At 31.8% G+C, this 23,359-nt stretch overlaps 1 protein-coding gene across 10 annotated transcripts in view; it reads right to left on the bottom strand.

Annotated features, from left to right (window-relative positions):
- Positions 1-23,359, bottom strand: part of LOC106456833 (ankyrin-2-like) — a 171,222-nt gene that overhangs the window by 145,707 nt on the left and 2,156 nt on the right. For all 10 annotated transcript variants that reach the window (XM_022383585.1, XM_022393917.1, XM_022382520.1 and 7 more), the window contains exons 2-9: positions 16,194-16,295; positions 10,810-10,908; positions 8,662-8,859; positions 7,506-7,691; positions 6,443-6,541; positions 5,482-5,580; positions 2,825-2,923; positions 2,162-2,260 (exon numbers count right to left, since the gene is read on the bottom strand). In XM_022383585.1, coding sequence (XP_022239293.1) covers positions 2,162-2,260; positions 2,825-2,923; positions 5,482-5,580; positions 6,443-6,541; positions 7,506-7,691; positions 8,662-8,859; positions 10,810-10,908; positions 16,194-16,295 — 981 coding nt within the window. The remainder of the gene's footprint in view (positions 1-2,161; positions 2,261-2,824; positions 2,924-5,481; positions 5,581-6,442; positions 6,542-7,505; positions 7,692-8,661; positions 8,860-10,809; positions 10,909-16,193; positions 16,296-23,359) is intronic.

Here is a 23,359-nt window from a genome sequence, read left to right as displayed (position 1 = left end):
TTTCTCACAGGCCTCGTACAGTGCATGATGGCCAGGGCAAGCAGAACATTAGTAATAAATACACCAACCCCTCCAGTAAGTAAACATAATGCTATACTGCAAGCGACTGGAATTAGGATGAGAAAGTAAGCAAAAGGCATATGCCAGACAAAATTCCAAACCAACCATAGGTGACAGAAAGTACAACAAACCAAACTTGGACTTACGGGGCTGTTACTAAGCTTCAACTCAACCATAAGAACAGAGAATGATGCTGTACCTGGTATTACGAGCAGGAAAATAACGAATCTAACTCAAACGTAAGAGCAGGGAAGAAACACTGTGCATCTGGCTTTATAAGGAAGATGTGGAATGCCTGCTCAACCATAGGCACAGGGCATCATATGTTCCACAACCAGTACTACGAAGCTGATGAAATCCCCCAAGCTCAACCATAGGAGCAGAGAAATGAAACATCGTGCAACTGGAATTACTGAGAATGGGGCATATACTCATTTCAACCATAGGAACAGGGCATTATCTACTTGAACCTAGTATTATGAGGAGGATACAGTATTGTCTGCTCCAGCTCCCATCAACATCAGCACACCTTGAATTAAACCTTCAGGAGGTAGAAGGAAGGAGGGTTCCCAGCTTTGTCCTCTTCTCATTGTAGTGGACTGATATTTAATGTTATGATGTATGTTCTACACTCATAAGGAAGCCTTCATGGTTCACTACCCCAGCAGCTAGGAACTGAGAAGTGACAAGGATTCCAAAACTCCACAAACCTAGAAACTTCTTGAGTTAGATATTAGATCAGGTAAAGTAAAGAATAATAATAAAAACATTTTCACAAGGTACACTCGTGAGTAGCCTGTGCACTAGGTAATTCATGAGCTACACATTCATCAACTGATATTCAACTTGTGTGGTGAGAATATTAGTTAAACATAGTTCAAAGAGCAATAAAACAATAAACTTATTTGCAAACATGTGTTATGCATTTAAAGCTATTTAGAATAAATAAATGTAGTTTCATGTTACAATTTGAAGTCATTTTAGAAAGTAAAACATGGTAATTTAGATTTATTTCACTTTTTTTTTCAACGGTTATGAGATTGGTCAAATTGACCATCCTATTATAGAGTTAGGGTAAAGAATATATCAAATGAAAAATATTGTTTTATTGAAGAAAATTATTTAGGAGGTTTTAGAGCTTAAGCAATTGAAATTTAAGATTTTTCAGAGGAAGAAAAGTATACTTAATCTTAACATGAAAATCACTTTGCACTTGAAGGAGTCAACACTTTTGCTCCATATATTCAAGGAGATATTTTTTAGTGAAACATTCCATTAAAAATCCTAATTTTTATTTTTTTTTGCCTACAAAAGACTGTTAATGATTACTGAAACCTTCCAAAATTTTGTGAAGATACACAAAATGTATTAGAGGTTATAGTATGGGGACTATAAAGGTCAATTTTTTGGATGAACTGACCAAGTCCATAGTGAGAGAGTTAATATAGCACCAAAAATTGTTTACCTTTTATTGATCTGTGTGTCATGTTTATGAACTATTCAAATACCTGAAACAAATAAAACTTTAAAATATTTCTATACTGCTCCATGGCAACTTACTTTTGGATTGCCTTGATTTTAAAATTCTCTACTTCATTATGTTTTTGTTTGCAGTGTCAATGTACTCTTTTTATAATTTTCCTGTAACATTTTGAATTATCAAACAATATACACATTTTAGATTTGTACTGATGGTATGATCAGCAACAAAAAACAAAACAGAAAAAATTTATATGAGATGTATTGAATACTATATGGGTTTTTTTGTGATATCATTAGTCCAATCATCCATTAATCTCTAAAAAACTCACTAGCCTTCTCTTTTCTTCTCTGAACTACAGCAGTAAAATATTTAAGCAACAACACAATAATTCTGAATAAGCTTACATCACACAATATAGTAATTTGAAGCCTACAGCATTATACCTTTAATGGTTTGAAATTAAGTACTTTGAGGAAAGAGCTCCATATCATTTTTACAATAACTCATTAAAAACTATTTAAATCAAATTTCCTGTACTTCTGCGTCAAACATAAACAGAGCTGATGATCGTTGCAATATTAATATATGTAAATAGCTCTTGTAAGACTTTCTACTTACGATTGTGACATCATCAACTGGAGCCTTATGATACAACAAAGTTCTAGCACAATCTACATTATCAGCTTGAGATGCCATGTGAAGAGGAGCAAGCCCATTCTGGAACAATAAGTAAATAAAAGTTACCCTAAGCATTCAACTGAGCAAATATGTATAACTCTTTTTCAAGAAAAAAAGTATTCTAAACTGGTCCTTTGAATTTTCAAGTATTTTAGTATTCCAACATTTTTCTATATAAATGCAAAACCATTTTATGTTCCCTCTCAGTCCTGTCCCCAAACTGCAGAAGTACTAGAATTGGCAAAAATTAAAATGTTTTTATTGTGATAAAGAAAATATTTTGTATTCCTTAAAGTGTTCACTTTTCTATTTTTTAACAATACTAAATCTAACATTAGACAAAAAAACAAATAAATATTTGTCTAATATTAATGTTTCATCTATTAAAAGCTTTCAACTATTTATTATAAAGCAATACACAAACTTCAAATATGGAGATGTGCCCAAATATTTTATTAATTACAACGAATCTCTTATCTGACAGTGTTATAACAGAAAACTTTTATCAGCTACATAACATTTTAATATAAGAAATTTCATTATGTATTGTACATAAATTTTAAACTTTAAATAAATATTTTGTTCACACAAATTTTACTTAACCTTTGTTTTTGCTGTAACTGGAGCACCTCTTTCAAGCAATAAATCTACAACATGATCATGGCCACTGCGAGCAGCACAATGTAACGGTGTTAGACCATCCTACAAAATGAAAAGAATTAAAATTTTGCAAATTGCTCCACAATATATCTATAGTATAGAAAAATCATTAAGTATGTGTAATGACTAATTTTTCTGAACTATAAAAGTAACATATATTGACTATTTTAGTGACAAGCCACACAATGAGCTATCTGTGCTGTGTCCAACACAGAGATCAAACCATGAAGTTTTGGCATCAAATTCCCTGAAACTTACCACCATGCAGGAATTAAAACTAATCAAGTCAAATAAAACAACCATTGAGATAAACTAAATGATAAATAATTTTTACGACAATTCTGTTAGAAAGAATCATATTTTTGGAAATAAAAAAAATAAAGATGTTTTTAGCTATCAAGTCTCAACAAGGAATTAGAACAAACAAAAAATTAGAACAACAAATACAATGAAACTTTTCTAAAATATTAAAATTATAAAGAATTTCTATCAATGATCAGATTTTATTTATTATGTTTAAAGTTAGAGTTTCAAAATATTTCCCATCTCTGATCAATACAATAATTGTCTGCAAGGCAACCTAAAAACTAGTTGCTTCACACTTAATTCTTGTCTGAGTAGATAATGAACTTACAGTATCAAAACTTATGGGTCCTTTGTGTGCCATACCTGCATACTGTTCACATTCATATTTTGTACTCTTACATTAATCTGAGGCAGATAAAGTGAAATATAATTATTATACTTCTCCAAGGCAACAAGCTTTTGGACTACATTGAATACATATTTTGATGATGCCATGTTAACAGTGGTGAACATTGTTTTTAACTTTTATATATTTTTTCTATTCCATTATAGCTGTTTTCTGAATTTTTAAAATTTTGTAGAGTATGGGATACCTCCAACATTTATACAAACAAGAAGTTAGAACACAGTACCTCATATTTTCATATTATGAAATAATGGATTCTGATTTAACTGATAACTACAAACACAAAATTTCCAATATTTTTACAATTTAGGAAATTGAATGAAAACATTAATACTTTGAAAGATAAACCATAAAAAAAAAACCTTAAAATTATTTTGTAGCTAAAATATTCAAATTGAACATCTGGGCAACTGGAATTATAAAACATCTTTAGTCAAAAAAAAAAGAAATGTCTCTTTTGATATTTCTATTTTCAACAGAAAGAAGTGACTATGAGTCCTATGTTAAAAGAAACTAACATTTCAAACTGTCTATGGCTTTCCTGCTGAGTACTCAATTAATCTCCTCGCAAAGATGAGAGAACTCAACAAGTGTTCTTAATATAATACAATTGTTTTTATAATATTGTACTTATATTACACTGTGTTTTAGATAAATGTTTATAAATACTTGTAATTGAACTAAATTACTTTTATTGAATTATAGTGGCCACAACTGTATGTGCAAAATATAAGACTGGTAGAAATCCAGCATTCCTCTAGCAATTTAAACCTTGCTAAGCAAACTTTGTTAAGTTTTAATAACTAATTATATATTACCAAAAGGCAGAATAAGTATTATGAAAATATTTTTGCTATCTTATAGTTTATTCATAATATAAGAAAGTGTTTCTTATTTAACAACTCAAACATTGACTAGCTTGTTTGTTTGTTTGAAATTATGCACAAAGCTACACAATGGGCTATCTGTGCTCTGCCTACCACGGGTTTCAAAACTTGGTTTCCAGCATTGTAAGTCCGTAGACATAGTGCTATGCCATTGGGGGGCATAGAGTAGCCATATAAATACTTCATAAATATTCACTCTACTTAAATTTTATAAAACCACCCATTTCAACCTAGCTTTGCAATGTAAGTATAAAATATCAATATTCTGAACCAAAAAATTATCTTAATACACTATTATTATGTCTAATATTGACATTTACTGCTTATTATTTTTATTATTATTGCTTTTTTTTTTCAAATCAGCTGTTATCAACCATGCTGAGAATAATATGAAAGCCCATGTAATGGAATGAAACTCAGTTACCTCCTACATTTGGAAAAGAACCTTGATTACAAGAGACATTAATGGAAACTCTAATGATAAGAAAGATTAAGAGTGGACCAACTATGGGCATGAACATGAACTGTATTTGATAATTTGTTACACATAACTTTATGAGTCTTTATTCTGTGAAATGTTTATTTGAATTAATCTATAACTTCTTAAATTTATATTAGACATGAATTGTTGTAATTTGTTTTCAAATTTTACTATTTAAATGTGTTGCTGTTAAACAATGTATGGTATGTGTGTCACACACATCCGTACTGTAAACATCACATTATTTACCTTACCCTAATAGTTAAGTTTAAGCTTAAAGAATTATACATTACAAAACGAAAAGTTCTAATCTGTATCTTCTTGGAAGCTGTTTTCCTCCATAATTATAGTTTGTTTTTATTTCATATATGTAGGCAGTATAAAACATTTGTATTAAGTAATTGTGTAACAAGCTAATTATAAGTGATTTGATGAAAATTCATAAGGCTCATAATTTAAAAGGAAATTCTGTAATTGAACAAATAAGAGAAAATGTTATTATGATAAAATATTATCCTACCTTGGTGAGGGCATCAATTTGGGCCCCTTTTTCTATAAGTAATATCACCATATTTGATTTACCCCATTTTGATGCTACATGGAGGGGAGTTATTTGATGCTGAAACACAGAAAAGGAGAAAGGGATTTTCTAAGCTAATATTCTTAACATAATATTTTTATATTTTTACTACCCTTACCATCAACAATTATTGCACATACTTTACAGAGGTGAAACTTTATCTTAACAGTGTTATGTTATTCAATTTCTTATAAAGACATCTTAGAAAGTTAACATTATACTTGCTAATGCAAAGAGGCTAGCCTTACCCAACCTAAAATTACATATACACTACACTTATTGTTCTAAAGGATAAAAAATACCACAAAAATTGTGTGAATTTTTTTATACGTTTCTGTTAATATTTTAATTAATAATCTGAGCTAAGGCTACTTTCTATTTGTTTTCATGATATATTTATCAGTTATAAAGCTCTCACTAATATAGCAAATATCATTTTAAAGAGATTCATTAATAACTCTCATATATAACAGTTCAGGATTTTTAGGAAATCTTCCGAAACTTGAAATGAATCCCTTGCAACTTGACTCACATTAGTGCTCTGAATCCAATGATACTTCTATTATGTTATCTGACTCAAGTTCCAAGCAGGTAACTTCAATTATATTTTAATATGAAGCAATAAACACATTTATATGCACAAAAACACTCACACATATATAGTTTATATAGAAAAATAATGGTTTTTGTATTTATTTCCACTGACATATATTTTCAAGCTAAATATATTTGTTCTAATAAAAAATCTTTCAAGCTTATAATTCAACATGCATTAGTGTGCTACATATTAGATATTTCACAGAAAATTAGTCTATGATTTCAGTATAAGAAGGTTTGTGAGATTCCATCTATTAATAAATAAAGTATGTATATCCAAATACATATATATGATTCATAATACCTTGGCAACATAATTAACCTTGGCACCTTTCTCAAGTAGAAGACGTCCAATATTGTCATTACCGTAATGAGCAGCAATATGAAGTGGTGTGAAACCACTCTGAAAATTTTAAGTAAATTCAAATTTTAGAACTTTTAATACCTGGTGTAACATATGAAGGATTGTTTTTTGAAATGTAAAATACTGTTAAAATGTTGATATAAATGTCACATAACAGCAAACAGTCAATACAAATATTTCTGAACAAAAAAGTAAAAATTTCAATCAGTGTATGAAAATAATTAGGTATTCAATACAATTTCTTCTGTATGTTATATAGACATCATTCAAATATTATGAGCTTTTACTAGCAAATTTTCTCTCTTCAAATAACAGCAGCAGTGCAACTGAAAATGTATATGAACTGTCATGCAACTTGAAACAACATTAAAGTTTTATTGAATTTATATTTGTACACTATCAAATATGAATGAATATATTATTCTATTACAGTTATACACAAAAAGATGAAAAATTTGGAATTTTTCGTTTTACACAAATTTATATTCTGTAATGACTATGACACCAAATAAGTAAATGTTTCACTTTTACATCTTCTCTTTATCTGTTGATCATGCTAGCTCAATCCTTTCAAACTTTTAATGTAGATTTAATTAGGCCATCTGTTGGCATCCAGTTTTTGATACTAATTTATGACTGGTTTGAATTTATGTATATAACAAAGGTATTGCAAAGAAGTTCTAGTAGCAAAATTACAAACCAATTCTCAACTCAGATCAGAAAATTAGTTTTAACAGGATAATTTATCGAGTGTATAACTTATATAACAATACTTGTGTGATGCACATTAGGAAGTTCTCTGGATGAAACATTTCCTAATAAGGGCAACATACAAAGATAAAAACACTCACAGACAATGAGATGCAAACTTTTATTGGATGGTTTAATAAAAATGCTGAAATATCTCTAATCCTAAAAGAACTTAAGTCAGTTCTACACTGTTTAACATGTTATATGTTTGAACAGGTACTGTATGACATCTAACCAAATAAAAATACAATACCTTTGAAGTCACATCTGGATTGTGATCATTTTGAAGAAGTAATGCAGCTGCTTTGCAGTCATCTTTTTTAGCAGCAATGTGGAGGGCTGGAAGACGAACTCTTCCCTTGGCATCATTCTCAAGTAGTACTGTCACAACTTTGTCATGACCTTGCTGAAGAGATACTGCAAGTGGAGTAAAACCATCCTAAAGAATAAAAATGATTTTGATCTTGTTATGGAAATATTAGGAATAATTAAAACCACATAAAAATTCACCATTTCCAAAAACTAAAATTTACTATAACTAGTCCCTATCCAAATCCTTTATAATAAAAAAATTGAGCAAGCTAACAAGGTATATGCCACATAGTTAATTAACCTCAAATATTTCAATAACTTTGTTATTTCAAATAACCAATCCAGTTCAATATATTTGTTTCTGTATATATAAAACAAATTATTCTACAACTCAAAACATAATCATTTAACTGATATTGTTTCAATACTGATAGCGACTTTTGAAGAAAGTATTATGATAATCTCTCAGCTCTTTCAATACTGTTGGACACCACAGAAAAACATCTGGGGGAAGCCCTTTGGTATACATTGCATTATGTCAAGTGCAGTCCATCTGGTCATAAAACATCCAGTGCTGCTTTATTCTGTTTTCTCCATTTAAATGCAGTTTAACTCTCTTCATTTATTTACATTTAACTGGCTATATTTGTAACAGTCCTACAACTACCAATGGTCAGTAACAACAGAATTAATTTTCTAAAATAAGATTTTTATTTTGGTTTTGACCTCATCACCATGGCTTGTCTCTTTTTTTTTCACCTGTCCTTTTGCAAGTTAGATTCATGAACCTCTTGTTCTTGCAGGGATAAAGTGACTGTGAACTAGGTTTATTCTTGAATTACCACATTTTTGAAGGCTTTATAGAGAATTATGGGTGTAGAAAATAGATGGACTTTAGCTATTTCTCTTTGCTATACATATATCTTTAGAATGGAACTATTGACACTGTTCTTTAACTGGTTCAAGTATTCTAACCAATTTTTTATATTTTTTATCATCAATATTCTATTGCAATGAGTAACCTAAATGTATGTCATCATAATTAAGAAATCATCCACAAAAGACTTTTACAAGAAAAAAAAAATTGTTTCACACACCTCTGTTGCAAGGCTCTGATTTGCACCACTGGTGAGTAAGAAGCAAACAACACTGTGATGGTTTTCTTGGGCAGCCATGTAAAGGGGAGTGAAGCCATTCTGAGACTGAACATTCACATTAGCCCCACTCTGCACCAGAAGTTTTACTACTGCTTCCTGGCCTGCTAGGGAGGCTATGTGTAGAGCTGTATTCCCTTTCTATAGGATACACAACCACAAATTGTTGGTAATAATTGAAAAACAAAGATTATTATAAGTAACTTTTACTTGTAATATGAAAGGTAATCCAGAAACAGTGAATCACATATTTTCCAACAATTCAACTACCTTATACAAGCATGTATTGAAACTTCCACTCTTCTTGGGTATAGCTTGCATTAATATGATAAATATAAAAATAGCTAAAACCCCTTCTAAGGTCTCCAGGTATATTTAATATTCTTCTTTAAGCTACATTCCTGATTATGATACATTGTACAGGGATCTATAAAATCCCAGAGGATACGCCTCAGTGGCAAGAAGTCAGGTGACACAAACATGCATTTTATTGGACCCTCTACAGATATCTCGTCTTAAAAAGATTCCTAATAATGTTTAAATATGTTGTAAAAATGTGATACACCGAGGAAGATCATGGGAATTAATACATTCAGACCATTTCTTAACTAGCACAACATTCTTCCTGCAAGAGAAAAATCTAAAAACTTAGAACTGCAAAAGTTTTTATTTGATAACACATTTAAAGTGACTCATATGTACACACAGCTATTTTAGTTTGTCATTGGCATATCAGATATGTTTGGCTGCCACGTCTGCAAATTACATCTGGCAAAGGTATTGTTATCCAAAAGTGGTAAATGATTTTCTCAACAGAAAAGAAAAAACTTCTTAGAAGCCAGAAAGTATGAGATTAAGATATGGAATGTGTAAGCATGTAAAAACTATCAAATTAGTTTATCACACAATAAAACCTTTGAGTTTTATTATCGATTATGTATCACATAGGCATCAACTAAATATACATGTAGAATAAAGACTATTAAATAGTGTTAGTAATTAAAAAATTAGAAAAATTTTCCCATTAAATACTTCCACTATAACATTCAATTTTTTAAATGCAACAAATATATTATGCAAATTACTAAAAACAAATTTACTGTCAACATTACATGTACTTAAAACACAAGAAAACACATATATACATCTTTTATCATTAAACAAGGAAGAAATATAAAATCTATTCATTCAAAAATAATATAATATTAAAATTGTTTCCCTCCAGGAAAAATTACAAAAAATGTTTTTACTTACAATCAATTTATATCTGTTGACTTCATTTAAAATTACTGATACAGTTTAGAAATTTTCAAAATATTTTTCATGGACACCAAATATTTTATTTCAAGAGTAATATTAAATTGTTCAAATAGGGTTATATCGGTTGTTCTAATGAATAAATTAATAAGATATGATTACTTCTCTTCTACAGATGGATTATAAAAAAATAAAATATTGTATCGAACAGAATGAATAAATGCATTCTAATGAGTATAAGTTTTAGTTTTCTTTGTGTTTTAATTTATGACATTATATACTTCTAGTCAGTATTTTATGCAGGATTAGCTTCATTGAATTAAAAAGTTACATTGCATTTTACTTCTAGTCTATACAGTTAGCTTACTTTGATTAGAAGTTATTGGTAATTATTGACAATTTTCTCTTGTTTGGAAATAGTATGGAATGAAGTTTGCTAAATACTTGGTTTAATAAAAAATGCAGTTGTATCAACTGAAAAAAAGATGCAAAAAGATCTCTGTCTATTCTAGGTATAGTAAACAGATAAACGATACAACATTTAGACTGTCACTGTATTTTTAATAACATGTTTCTGAAACACATTATATTCTCATATAATAAATAGTTTAATTTTAGTGGCAAGACCACTTAAAACTGTCCTCTTTCTTTATGTAAATTAATTATAGGAGTGTTATTTTTTCCCTATACATTTTTTATGTCTTTTTGAGGTTATTCCATTTTAACTTTGTAAGAAAAATATTTAAGAAAAGAAATACTTAAAAAAAATGGCCTTCATGTAAACACATTTTTCACAAGATTTATCACTACATTTATTTCAATAAGTTAACATACTTTTGTAGCAGCATTGACATTGGCTCCTCGCTTTAGCAGCTCACTAACAATGTTCACATGACCTTCCTTAGAGGCAAGGTGCAATGCATTTAACCCATTCTGAGAAAGAGAAATAAGCAAATTATGTGTAGATGCAACAGTGAAAAACTGAAATAATAACTGTATTCTATGATTAAAGAAGACCAATTCTGTGGTTATTAAACTACTTAGGATGGTAACATCACTATAGGAAAAACCATGAATATTTAATACTAAGCATATTACTTTTATAGATTCACTTGATAGTTTGAAGTTTAATTGAAATATATATCCAATAATAACCTTATACTGCATCCTCCATAAACTTTAAGATACAGAATGATGTTAGAATATTACACAGTTATTTACCTCCCTGGCATCTTTTAGTTGTTTAATAAGATAGTGAAGACAATATATTTAAGGTAATTATTTACCCCTACAATAAACAGTTACAATATGTTAAATGTTAAACAAATAGTATCAAAACTAAATATATGATCAATCTACAAAACAAAAATGTAATCATCATGTGGCAATAGCCCTCTACCAATAGGATGGCAACATATCCTCCCTGCACACTAGATCCCCATGAGCACTTGCACTCAAGATGAATGTCATTCTTAAACCCTGCACTGCTGTTAACAGATGCATTTAATTCTGCTCTTCAATCTGAGATTCTGTGCAACTTTTGTAACTGATTTGATGTAGTAATCTTTAAAATTATAGTTACTGTTTCTCTGACTATTTTCTCTTTCAGTGCATGCCTGTTCTTCATTTTTGAATTTTGTGAGACTTATAGTTTCATTTATCACTTCTGTTCATCTCTGAACAGTGGTAAAGTACAAGCTGTGTTAGGGTTACCTTTAATTTTGTTTTCCATCCTGCTCATGGAAATTATTCTATATACACCTGCCTGTACTTCAAACATTTTCATGCATTAAGTGGTTTCTGTATGTTTCTAAACTCAACTTTCTAGGCCCATAATCTAATTACTTTGCCAAACCATGAGTCTTTCTTCTATAGTTCTCCTACTTCCACAAACCTGTACAAAAGTGTTGTTGCATATATTAATAAAATAAAGCATCATAGCAGTTGTACACTATGAACTCTCATGTTTCTATGGCTTTGTCCTCACAAGGTTCTAGCTCTGTTCATGAAGCTCAAATTTCATCTGGAATAAGACTAGTTAATTTCCTCTAATAACTCGAGATACATACAACTTAATGTCTTAAAACTCCTTAGAACTTCTACAATTGTTTATGACTGGTGGAGGTTCTTTGTTTGTGGAAGATGTTACCACCAGTTTTTATCATTTCATGGATTTTGCCTTCCTTCCCAGTTCTACTTCCTGTGCATCCTCCATTACTGAGCCAAATTATGATGTTAACATTTTTGTCCAGTTATTTATGCTGGCTGGTTTTGATCTGGCCTCACTGGTCTCTGTTGAGGAAAAAACGATCTCTCTCTATCTCTCTTTCCCTTTCTCCTATGTTCTGTGTTTCTTCACAATCTTTATTCCATGCTTCCATGCTCTAGTTTTATTCTTTTTGCCTCAGCATAATTCCCACTCTTCCACACCTCATCCTCTTCATTGCCATGATTCCTTTAACATGGTTATGGTCACTCCCCTTCTGCTTTCTTGGATCATCAATCCCTCGAATCCTTTCTGCCTGCTGAGGTGTTGACCCTTTGTCTCTAGTATTTCAGAATATCTTCTCTTTGCTTTATCCTTAGCTATCCATTTTCCCCTTATCTCCTATCTGAGATTCTCCAGTGTGATTCAGATAGTTTTTTGGGGGTATCTCTGGTCAGAAATTTTCCGTAGTTGGTCCAAGGCCTTGTCTTTGGCTCTCTCTTTCATTACATGGTTCCTGTGTAGTTAAGATCTGTTCAAACATGTCACCACTTTCTCTATCACTTACCTTCCTTAATCCTCCCTATGTGACTTTTATCTAACTACACTCATTTGCCACAGGCAGAAGATCATTGTCATCAGTCTTCTCTCACTTCTTTAGTTTCCCCTCTTGCCCATTCCTGTGCATTCCCTCATGTTTCTTGGCTCATGTATCCTCATCCTTTCACATTTTGACTCCCCACCCCTCTACCTTCTCTCGCTGTTCCCCCCTCCTGGAGAGTTAGCTTTTGTCTATCACACCAATGACTACTTATCTTTGTACACATTTAGCTCGGGTCCTATGGGGGCACTTCTTTACTTCTTTGTTAAACTGTGGGTTCCCTTAGTGGTTGACCATTGGGTTACTCAAGTTCTTATCTACTGTCTCTCTCTTCACTTCTCTTTCCTCATTGATTTTCCTCCACCTTCCAATCCTCAACACTTCCACCATCTTGGTGTTCTTAGTTTTGAATGCCATAGAGTGACTTGCACCTCTTTGGGTTACTGTTCCTGTCTCTTCATAATCCTAATGAACACTGGGGACTGACATCCCCTCATCATACTTTTACTCTGAGTCACTTCTGATGACTCCTCAGTTTCTGATGATGGGGTTTCTTTCTCTTCATAGTTTTTTTTTTTCCCTGGCCTTTGCATGAAGATGGTTCACGTCTCAAATGCCTTTCTTCCAACAGCCCCATCATCATGGCATTTCCTTCAGTTTGTCCACCATGATATGCTTTACCAGTTTCACTCTGTACCCTTTGGCATGGCTTTTATGTCTAATGTCTTCATCCAGGTAATGAAGGCTTTGCTTGCCACATCCTCAGGCTCAGCTTTGTTTTCATTCCTTTCTGGATGTTTGGCTATTTTTGCTTCTACTTGGTAGACCACTTTTAGGGCCATATTCCTTTTCCTCTTACAGGTTGTTCATTTGAAATGGCTGGGCTTATTTTCTTGATTGTTCTCGACTCTGACTCTATATTTGATCCATCTCAAAAAACTTTTCTCTTCACGCCATTTCATCTATAAGTCATGGAGTGTGTGGTTACCTTAGCTACTTTAGTCTTCAATTCTACAACCACCTGTTCTAGCTGTGGACACAGATAGCCTGTATTGGTATCTTCTTTTTTGTATGTGTTCCCTGCTATCTGCATTCCCCCACATGTCTTGGCAATGTTCCACAACAATCCTTGTTGAGTCCTGTTAGTAGCTCCTTACTGAACAGCTCTGTCTTGGTTCCCTCTTCTCTACCAATTGCCATTTTAGGCACCTCTTCTTCCATCATCAAGGTTCTTCATGCTCCAACCTTTTATATTAGCCTTTCATCCAGGAGTGTTGTACCTTAGCCTTTATGTGTGGAGTTGTTCATTCCTTACTCAAAACACAGTTTCTCATATTGTGTTGCTCTTCTTTTGTTCCACTAGATCTTTCCTTCCACTCTCTCTGTTCCCCAATGCAACTGCCATTTTTATCACCACAGGTCCATCTGACACTCTCTGCTCCTCAGCTATATTCTGTTGTCCACCATTTGGACTTCTTTGTCATGCTGTTTGACCAGAGGTTGTCAATCTACATCTTTTGCCTTTTTGTCATGGTTCTGTTTTTCTTCTTTGTTACAGTTCTTCCTTCTTTCTTTTTTCTCTTCATTCAGTTCATTTGCTTGGTTGTGACCTTCCTGTAGTTTTATACACTCTCACCCAGATCCAATTTGAACCCTTGGCCACTTTTTCATCCTGTAACCTTTCCTTAATCTTCTGGCTTGAGGTTGCACTATTCTGATATTTATGCCTAAAATGCCTCCTGTACTCTTGTTCCTCAAATCTTACTTTTCTTTTCCCTGACTGCTGTTCCCTTCCCTATATGAATGACTTGAGAGGGAGACACGTCCTTTCCTCCAATTTCTTTTTCATAGTTTTCTGACCACAATGATAGTTTTTACCCAGGTTATTTTTGTGCCTAGTTCAGGTGTTACTTGACAAACATGGCTCCCTTTCCTAAATGCCTCTATTTACCTATACTTGCTGTATGATCCTTCCTCATCCAGAGATCTTTAGTCCACTACACTTACTGGTTGGATTCAGAACTTCATCCAGTTCACTTGTTCTTCCCTTGAGGATGATACTCACAGACTCAATCACATCACTTCTCATCAGAATCATCCCTTGACTCACTCTCTGGTTTTGCTCCATTGGCAAACACCGGACAAAATCTTACAGACAGGGATGTGAACAATACTCAACATACTTTCTTCATCTGGCATTTCATCTATATCTAGACTTCTCCCTTCAGTTGCCATTCTTCAGTCTACTTGCCAATTTTAATGTGGTAAGTAACTCATATATCTCTTTACCCACTTTTAATAATTGTCTCATCTCCATCTCAGAAACAACCAGTAATAGATGTTGCCTCACAGGGTATATTACTTCCTTAAATCTCTATTGAGTTAGAGGTAACAGAAAGCGCTAAGCCCGCTTGCATTGGTTCCTAGATGCACACTATTGAGATGAGGGTTTCCATAGAACAAATATGGTGGTATATATATCCATATATGTCCATTCCCATGCCTTTCATGGACTACCATGGAAAAAGGCAACACTGGGGGAGTGCCTACCCACTTTCTTGCCTCCCACATCCCAGCTTTTCAAAATAGGTTTTGTGGTAACCTATTACAATTTCTTCTGTAAAAATCCTTTGCAGTGGTTACTTCTGATCAGTTCTGGTCCCCCCTCAGATTCTAATCACTGTGAATCCCTTGGTCTTCAAGTGGAGCACAAGAGACCCTTGCCTTTCCCAGTTCCTAGCCACTGGGGGTGGTTAACTTGGAGAGTTCCTCATTGGTTGTGTGATCCCTCTGGAAAGAGTCCGAGTGGGCAGCACAATATGATGGAAGGTAGGGCAGGAGTTTCCATGTCATTGTAGTGCAGGTCACCTCTTATTATATTGTATGTTAATTTCCAAGTGATTTTGATTAGCCAAATTAGGCAAAGTAGTATTCTGCTTGGTAGGGAGGAAGACACCTTAGACCCCATCCCTGTAGGTATGGTCATTAACTAGTACAACAGAACACATTCCACACAATACAGTCTGGTTATTGCCCTATAGTTCAAGGCTAGTGGTATGCACAAAACCTCAACAGCAGGTGTGCAAGAAATAGCTACTGTGAACAGAGAGGTAATTATCCATTGGAAATAAATTTTCAGGTAAGGAAAATGTAAGCATTATTTGCTAACTCATAAACATTTCAATATATCCAAAACACAACATCATATTTTTAAGTATGTGAGCATATATATATCTATGTGTATGACTAACAATTATCTACTTAGTGCTTTCAATTTTTCAATTGTAGGAAAAAAAGACTGTTTAACCATGTTTTGTGTATCTTAGTCACATCAATATCTTTATTTACAGTAAAAACTATAACAATAAAAACTACTAATTTACTGAACTTAATGAAAAGATGCCAACTTACAGCATTACTGGTATTGATGTCAATACTTCCCTTCAAAAACTCTAAAACCTTTTCTAGATTTCCTGCCCTGGCTGCTCGCAAAAAGCTAGCACTGATATCAGCCTGAAACATCAGATTAAAGAAAGCAAAAAACAAGATTAGATAAATTACATGTATTTATCAAGAATAGAATATAACTTCTGTAAATAACATTTAACCCATCAAGAATACTCACACTTAGCATAAATATTAAATAAAAATGCCGATAAAAATCCCATGAAAATGTTGATATATCATTTTAGAATTGAATGATCAATAAAAAAGTAAATTTTCTAAAGAACAAACCAGCATCCAGGTTTCTAAAAGTTACAACCAATGTTTCTATTAATAAGGAATAATGAGTTACTGTTTAGCTCTAAACATATATATATTTTAACACTTAGCTCCTTTTCTATTTAGTCCATACATATACAATCACACTTATAGAAATAGCACAAATAGGGCTAGCTAGAAGTAGTGGATTTAATTGTATTAAGTAATGTTAAAAATTACAGCCTTTAGCATGTACAGATGAGGAACTATGGGAGGGAAAGAAAATAAAAAGGGACAGATAAGTTTGAGAATGAAAAATATGAGGTTATAGTTATAGGTAATTCTTTGATATGGCACAAATATAGGATTGTCATTTAGAGCAACTATGGAACAAAATTAGATTATGCTATCTTGGGGCATGGGTGAAGGATATAGCTGACAGAATAAGTAATATATTGAAGAGTGTCAGCAGTGGTGCAGCCTTCTTGAGCATACAGGAGCTAAATATTTATGAAAGGGTAGGTCAGAGGAATTGATCGAGAAGTAGAGGAGGTTGATAAAAGATATTTAAATAAAAGAGCCAAAACTTAATTGTGGGTATGAAATTATAAGTACTTAACTGAAACTGAATGCTAAGGTTAGGTTAATATATAAGGACAAGTAGATTGGCTGGTTAGACTTTTGGGATCAGTCTGATAAGAAAATGGATCCTTTTTAAAACAGATGGTTACCATTTAAATAGGGAATGGGCTGGTTTGTTTGTAAGGGCAACTTTAAACTAGGACTAGACGAGTGCCAGAATAATAATAAAAAAAGAAGATGTAGAGAAAAGCATAGACTAGGAACAAAGTACAAAAGTAGTTTTAATGGTAGGCTAAGCTTTTATTTTGTAACGCTAGAAGTATTAGAAATAAAATAAATGACTTTAGAGCACCGGATCGGAAAAGAGGATTTTATGTAAGTGGAATAGGTGAAACCTAGTTAAATGTAGACAATTTTGATGATAGGAATTTCTTTGAAATATTGGGTTATAGTATTATAGTTTCTTTAAAAGAGATAGAATACTAAAAAGAGGAGAGGAGTCACTTTATATGTAAAATGTGAATTGAGGATATCAAAGAACAGCAAGGAGGTAGAATCTGTTTGGGTTTCTGATAGTGGATATAAGAAATGAAGGTATTTAGTTGAATTTATTACAGCTCATCAAATGAAACTACTGGCATTAATGAGAAGCTCTACTGGAGATAAAGAATTCACTTGTTAATAAGACCATGTTTATAGGTGATTTTAATTTTGACAAAAATATTGAAAAATGTTAGACTCAGCCATGGTTATAAACCATTCAGGATGGTTTTCTTCACCTACTAGATATAATGCTATTTTAAATTTGTTAACTTCTAATTACAGGAGTAGTTGAGTGGGTGCTGATTTGGGAGTATCTGGGTGCAAGTGATCATTGCTCTATTAGATTTGATGCTTTAATGCATATGGACATCAGGAATAATGAAAATTGGTTACAAATTTCAAGAAAACAAATTTTGAAGGGATTTGACAAAAAATACCAGTTGTGAATTGAATAATGAAATTAATTGGAGATACTAATCAAATGTGAAAAAATCTTAAATAAAATTTTTGATATTCAAGACAAGACATATTCCTTATATAAAAATCCAGGTTAGTTCACAAAGGGTATATGGAATAAAATATAAAAAAAAAGTATTACAAATTTAAGAAGTTTAAATTGGCTGTATGATGGGAGATTCAAATGATTATAAGAATATCAAAGAGTTGTTGAAACAGTAAATTATGAAATCAAAAAGGGTATATATAAGAAAAGGTTGGATGAAAATGTAAAAATTAACAGCAAGATATTTTCTAAACACATTTTAAGGATAACCCAAATCTTAGAATGGGAGAATGATCTCTGAGGGATGAAAAAGGAAAGCTCATATTTGAATAACAGGCCCCTTGTATGTAAAATGTTATAAATACACCCACTCTCTAGTGAGGTATTGTTTTCACTCAATTCTGTGTGTGTGAAGAGTAAACGTAAAAAAAGTGTAATGTTCTCCAAGGTTTCACTTAAGGTTAAGCACTTTGTTATAAAGGTAGCTAACAAATATGGATTTTGAAAAATAATCACATTTGAGAACAAATAAAGATATAAAAAAGATAATTACACCTAGACCTATATTAATGAGGGTAAAAGACTGTTTGTTGTATATATATTATTGATGTGAAAATATACAATATAGTGTTCTTATAAAATCTTTACACATGTTTAATGATAAATAAAATTAATACTATCCATTGTAAAGCAATAATATTGTTGTATGGTATCTACTGATGGGCTGGTTCTTATATTCTAACAATGCAAGGTCCATTCTACTTAGTGATAATAAAAGTTTTTATTTCTTGTACTATAAGCTCTACTAGTTAGCATAACTAATGTTCACTGATAAGCCCACTTTACAGAAGATGCTAATACAACAATTTATCTTTCTTGCTAATTCTCTCTTATACGTATAGCACTTTCTCATAGTTTTGATACTTTGATCATCACAAACACAAATAACACAGAAATAAGCTAATTAATTACATTATGTCCCTATTTTAGACTAAACATAACTTGATAATAGACTTAATAATCAATGATCTACTGTAACAGACTCAAAAAGTAGAAATAATCTACTGTGACCTAACTTCCTATTTATTTAACAGCTCAAAATGTTTTAAAATTTCAGAGAAAATTCCAGATGTTATAACACGTGCTTATCATACAATGTCAAACATCCCTCTGTCCAAAGAACAATACTAACATGTTAATAAAAAAAAAAGACGGCCTACAGCAAGAACTTTTTGAGAACCCTGTGTAAATAGTTGAGGAAACCAATATTAAAGCTTGATTTATTAATTTAGGCTGTTGTACTTTGGAAATATATTTTAGCAACTAAAATTTTAAAAACAATAGTATCATTTAGAAACATAACTGACTAAACTAAACCAAACATTTTGTTTCATACCACAGAATATTTCCATTAAGGTTTGTAAACTTTGTCTTTTTAAAATCATCAACCAATCATAAAATTATTTTTCATCATGTACTCAACATCTTTATAGTTATGGACTATAAAAGTATTCAATACATTCAAAAACACAATTCTGTAGTCTAATTTAACCAAGGGGAGTAAAAAATAACTTAGAACATGGTACAGTGTCCTAAGAAAAATGTACATTGCATCTTAATATAAACATTTAAATCATTTCAACTAATCAACCAATCACTTTATATTCACAAGTAAACCAAAATAGACCTTTGTAATTGTTTCAGAATTATTCCTGCAAGAAAGGTATTTCAGCTTACAACGTAACCAAACTATGGTTACAATTTCATCAGAGAATTTATAGTGAGCCTTCTCACTATAATTTTAAACGAGGCAAATCCTATCACCCAAAAACATTCCATACTCCAACATCATCATCACATTCACAAGTTAATAAGGGCTATTTGATTTTAAAAAAATGTTCACAAAACAAAAATGCAATACGACATATAAAACTACCAACACTGCATGTAACATCTTACACAACACAGACTCCCACATCTTACATACAATCTAAAAAGGAGTAGAGTAAACATATGAAACAACTGGTATGTAATACAAGTTTAAAGTCATGGTTGCAAGGCTAAGAAAGGTATTGTTCATCTGATGCATTATAAGAAATGTTTAAAATGCTGCATTATCCATTATAATTTTAAGCATTTTGATGGATTAGTGTCCATTGCATAAATATGTGTCAAATACTAGAGAATGAGCATTGTTTAATAAATTATTATTTGTTTAATCACTTCAGTAAGCTTACACTCATGGCTTTGATGAAATACGTCTTTTTAAGACATAAAACTTTGAAACTAGTATGCTGGATGTGATGATGATAGTCTAATACTTGCACTATCCTTAAACTACAGATAGGAATGTTAAATGCAAGTCATGTCAATGAGTACCTAGACATTCATAACTGTATGGTTTAAATGACACATGGTTATTTACTCAGGAAATATTTCTGTCATTACATATGTTTTATGCTCTTCCCTGTGACTTGGTATAGCACATAGTCTCTGTTATTATGATTACATTAAAGTGATTGTGAATTGTTAATTAACGGATAGACTGCACATGGCAACACACTATTTTACATGTAATTTTTATGAACGTGTTTTTGATAGATTATGTTTTGTCTGAACTATATGCTGTATATTTTTTATTAACATTACTTTGACTGCATTGCAAGTTATCTGTTAAAATACAGACTGTTAGGATAAGAGTGATTAGCTTATGGAATAATTTGCCATCAGTAACATGAAAAAATAACTGACTAGAATTAAAGACAGAAATTAACGATTTCCTGTAAAATAAAAGTAGGTTTTAAATTCTTACATTTTCTCTGAGGTGTAGGTACAGGGACAAACTCGAAGGATAAAATGGTCACTGTTGTCCATAATGTTAAGTTATATATACGAGTATAGCATAGTTAGAATTTTTGCAAGAATCTAATTTGTTCAAATTCTTTGCTGTGTACTTTTTATTACATCATGTATAAATATCTTGATAAATTTTGTTTCTGCTACACAGAATGAGGTTTGAATATTGTGACAAGTATATATATACACATATATATTTTGAGTTTTAGTTTCGTCAAAAAACTCAAAATACACACTATTTTGATGAATAACTGAGCCAAAACAGTACAATTCAAATATGATATGTAATAAAAGTGATGCAAAGTTTGATTTTTCTAACTATTGAATTGAATTTTACAGCGAAAAAGCGCAATTTGTTATCCTTTATTTTTATAGGATAAATAAAAAATATACATATATTACTCTCAAAAATATATGATGTGAATTAAGCCTATTACGTGTAAGTGGCACATAAGCAGCTGCGCCTGTCCTTTTCTCTTAAAACTTAAATAGCTAATTGGAGATTGAGAAAATAAGTAAATATTGGATACTCTTCCGTTAAACCCCGCAAATGGTAAGTTTTCACTATATGAATACAATGCTTATTCATATATTTTTAGAAATTTATCATGGAATTTTACTGTACTATATGAATAAAATGCATATTTATATATATATATATATTATACTTATATAGTCATGTATTTATATATCTTAAAAAATTATTAAAATTGCGGGGTATAACGGAAAAGTACCAGATATTGACATAATTTACAAACTAACATGTAGAGATGTCTAGATGTATTAATGTTTCTAAGTATGCAATAACAAAACACTTGGAAACAGCACACAACACCTTTCTAATAGTGATACTAATAGACCACAGTTTAGTTCTGCCTCGAAGTTTAAAATTGAAAGATGTATACAACTCAACTCCATTTATTATGAACTAGCAGAGTATCCAGCGTAGCTCTGATGAAAATGGTTTTAATTTTAAATATCCTGAGTTGTTTTTATTAAATGAACCATTTTCATCGTAATTTTTTCAAATAAAAAAAAATCTAAATTATTTCTTTACCTAACTAAATCCTTTGATTAAAATCAATAAGAATAACAATGTGTGAAAAAAGGAAAAATGGCTAAAGCTATTTTAATCAAAGCATGTGCGTTACATGACATTTCTAATTACCCAAACAAACTACCCTACTTTGGTGTCCTGATTTCTGCTGTGTGGTCAAGTGTCGTTATCAGCGTATTCCGACTTTATTATAGTTTCATTTAATGAAGAATTGATTTATTTTCTTCTCGTTGCAACACAAGGTAAATGAAAATTTGCCGATACCAAAAGTTTATGTAAAGTCATCGTATAGCTTATTCTTGCGAGTACACGAAAGCAAAGCAAAAGATATAGCTGAAACATATCTATTTAGTTGAGGGAGTTTGTGTGCATGTTCGAGAGAAAGCACTAGCCTTTTTTAAAGATAGTTAAAGAGTAGGCATGTGTGTGTAGAAGAAACAGTGTGTGCGTTTTTTTTCTTATAGCAAAGACACATTAGGCTATCTGCTGTGTCCACCTAGGGGAATGGAACCCCTGATTTGAGCATTGTAAATCCGAAGACTTACCGCTTTCCCACTGGGAGACAGAAGAAAGAGAGAGGTAGGAAAAGAGTAGAGAGAGGGAGAAAGAGCAAAGAGAGAATGAGCAAAGACACAAATGAAGGCTCCACGAAGTTTTTAAATCTTTTTAACACATAATTGATTTTGAATAGAATAATTAGGAGAAGTCCTCACACAGAGAAGAATCGCAAGTAATAGCCAGCCCTCTTCATCACACATTACCAAAAAATCCGGCCTTTTCAATTTGAGACCATTTGGTCATCGGGTTTGCCAAAATTACTATATTGGTCACTTTGGCTTCAACATGCGGCCTCTGAAACCGTGGCCACATAGTCCATGTTAGTTCCCGCACGAAGTTGTATCTGTACTCCGAGTTTAGAGTTTGTAGCTTTAAAGATGTGGTCTTGCATAAGGGACAGGCCCACAGAGAGAGATAGAGAGACATTCGCGCTTATATATAGAGATGATTACCAAGTTAATTCACATAACAGGTTTTGCCATATGACTTTCAGGTTAATATATAAAATTCTAATACTTATTTAGAAAATCATGTCTAAAGGCTTGTGTGTGCATTTATCATTATGTCATTACTTATCTGCAGAGAGACATACTTTTTTTCTATTGTTACATCTTCCTTTCTTCTTCTTCCAAACACTTTTTAATCGACTTTCATTGCTTCATTTCCCGGAGGATTGACTTTAAACTTGATATGGTCTAATACGCCTAGACTCCTTTTCATTTTTTATGTTTTAGGTCTTTTTTAAGGATTTCATGGGGTCAAAAGTAAAACAACCTC

Source organism: Limulus polyphemus, unplaced genomic scaffold (genome assembly GCF_000517525.1).
Source record: "Limulus polyphemus unplaced genomic scaffold, Limulus_polyphemus-2.1.2 Scaffold0, whole genome shotgun sequence".
Classification (NCBI taxonomy): domain Eukaryota; kingdom Metazoa; phylum Arthropoda; class Merostomata; order Xiphosura; family Limulidae; genus Limulus; species Limulus polyphemus.
Note: the sequence above shows the minus strand (reverse complement) of the source record. Positions and strands in the feature narration are given on the sequence as shown.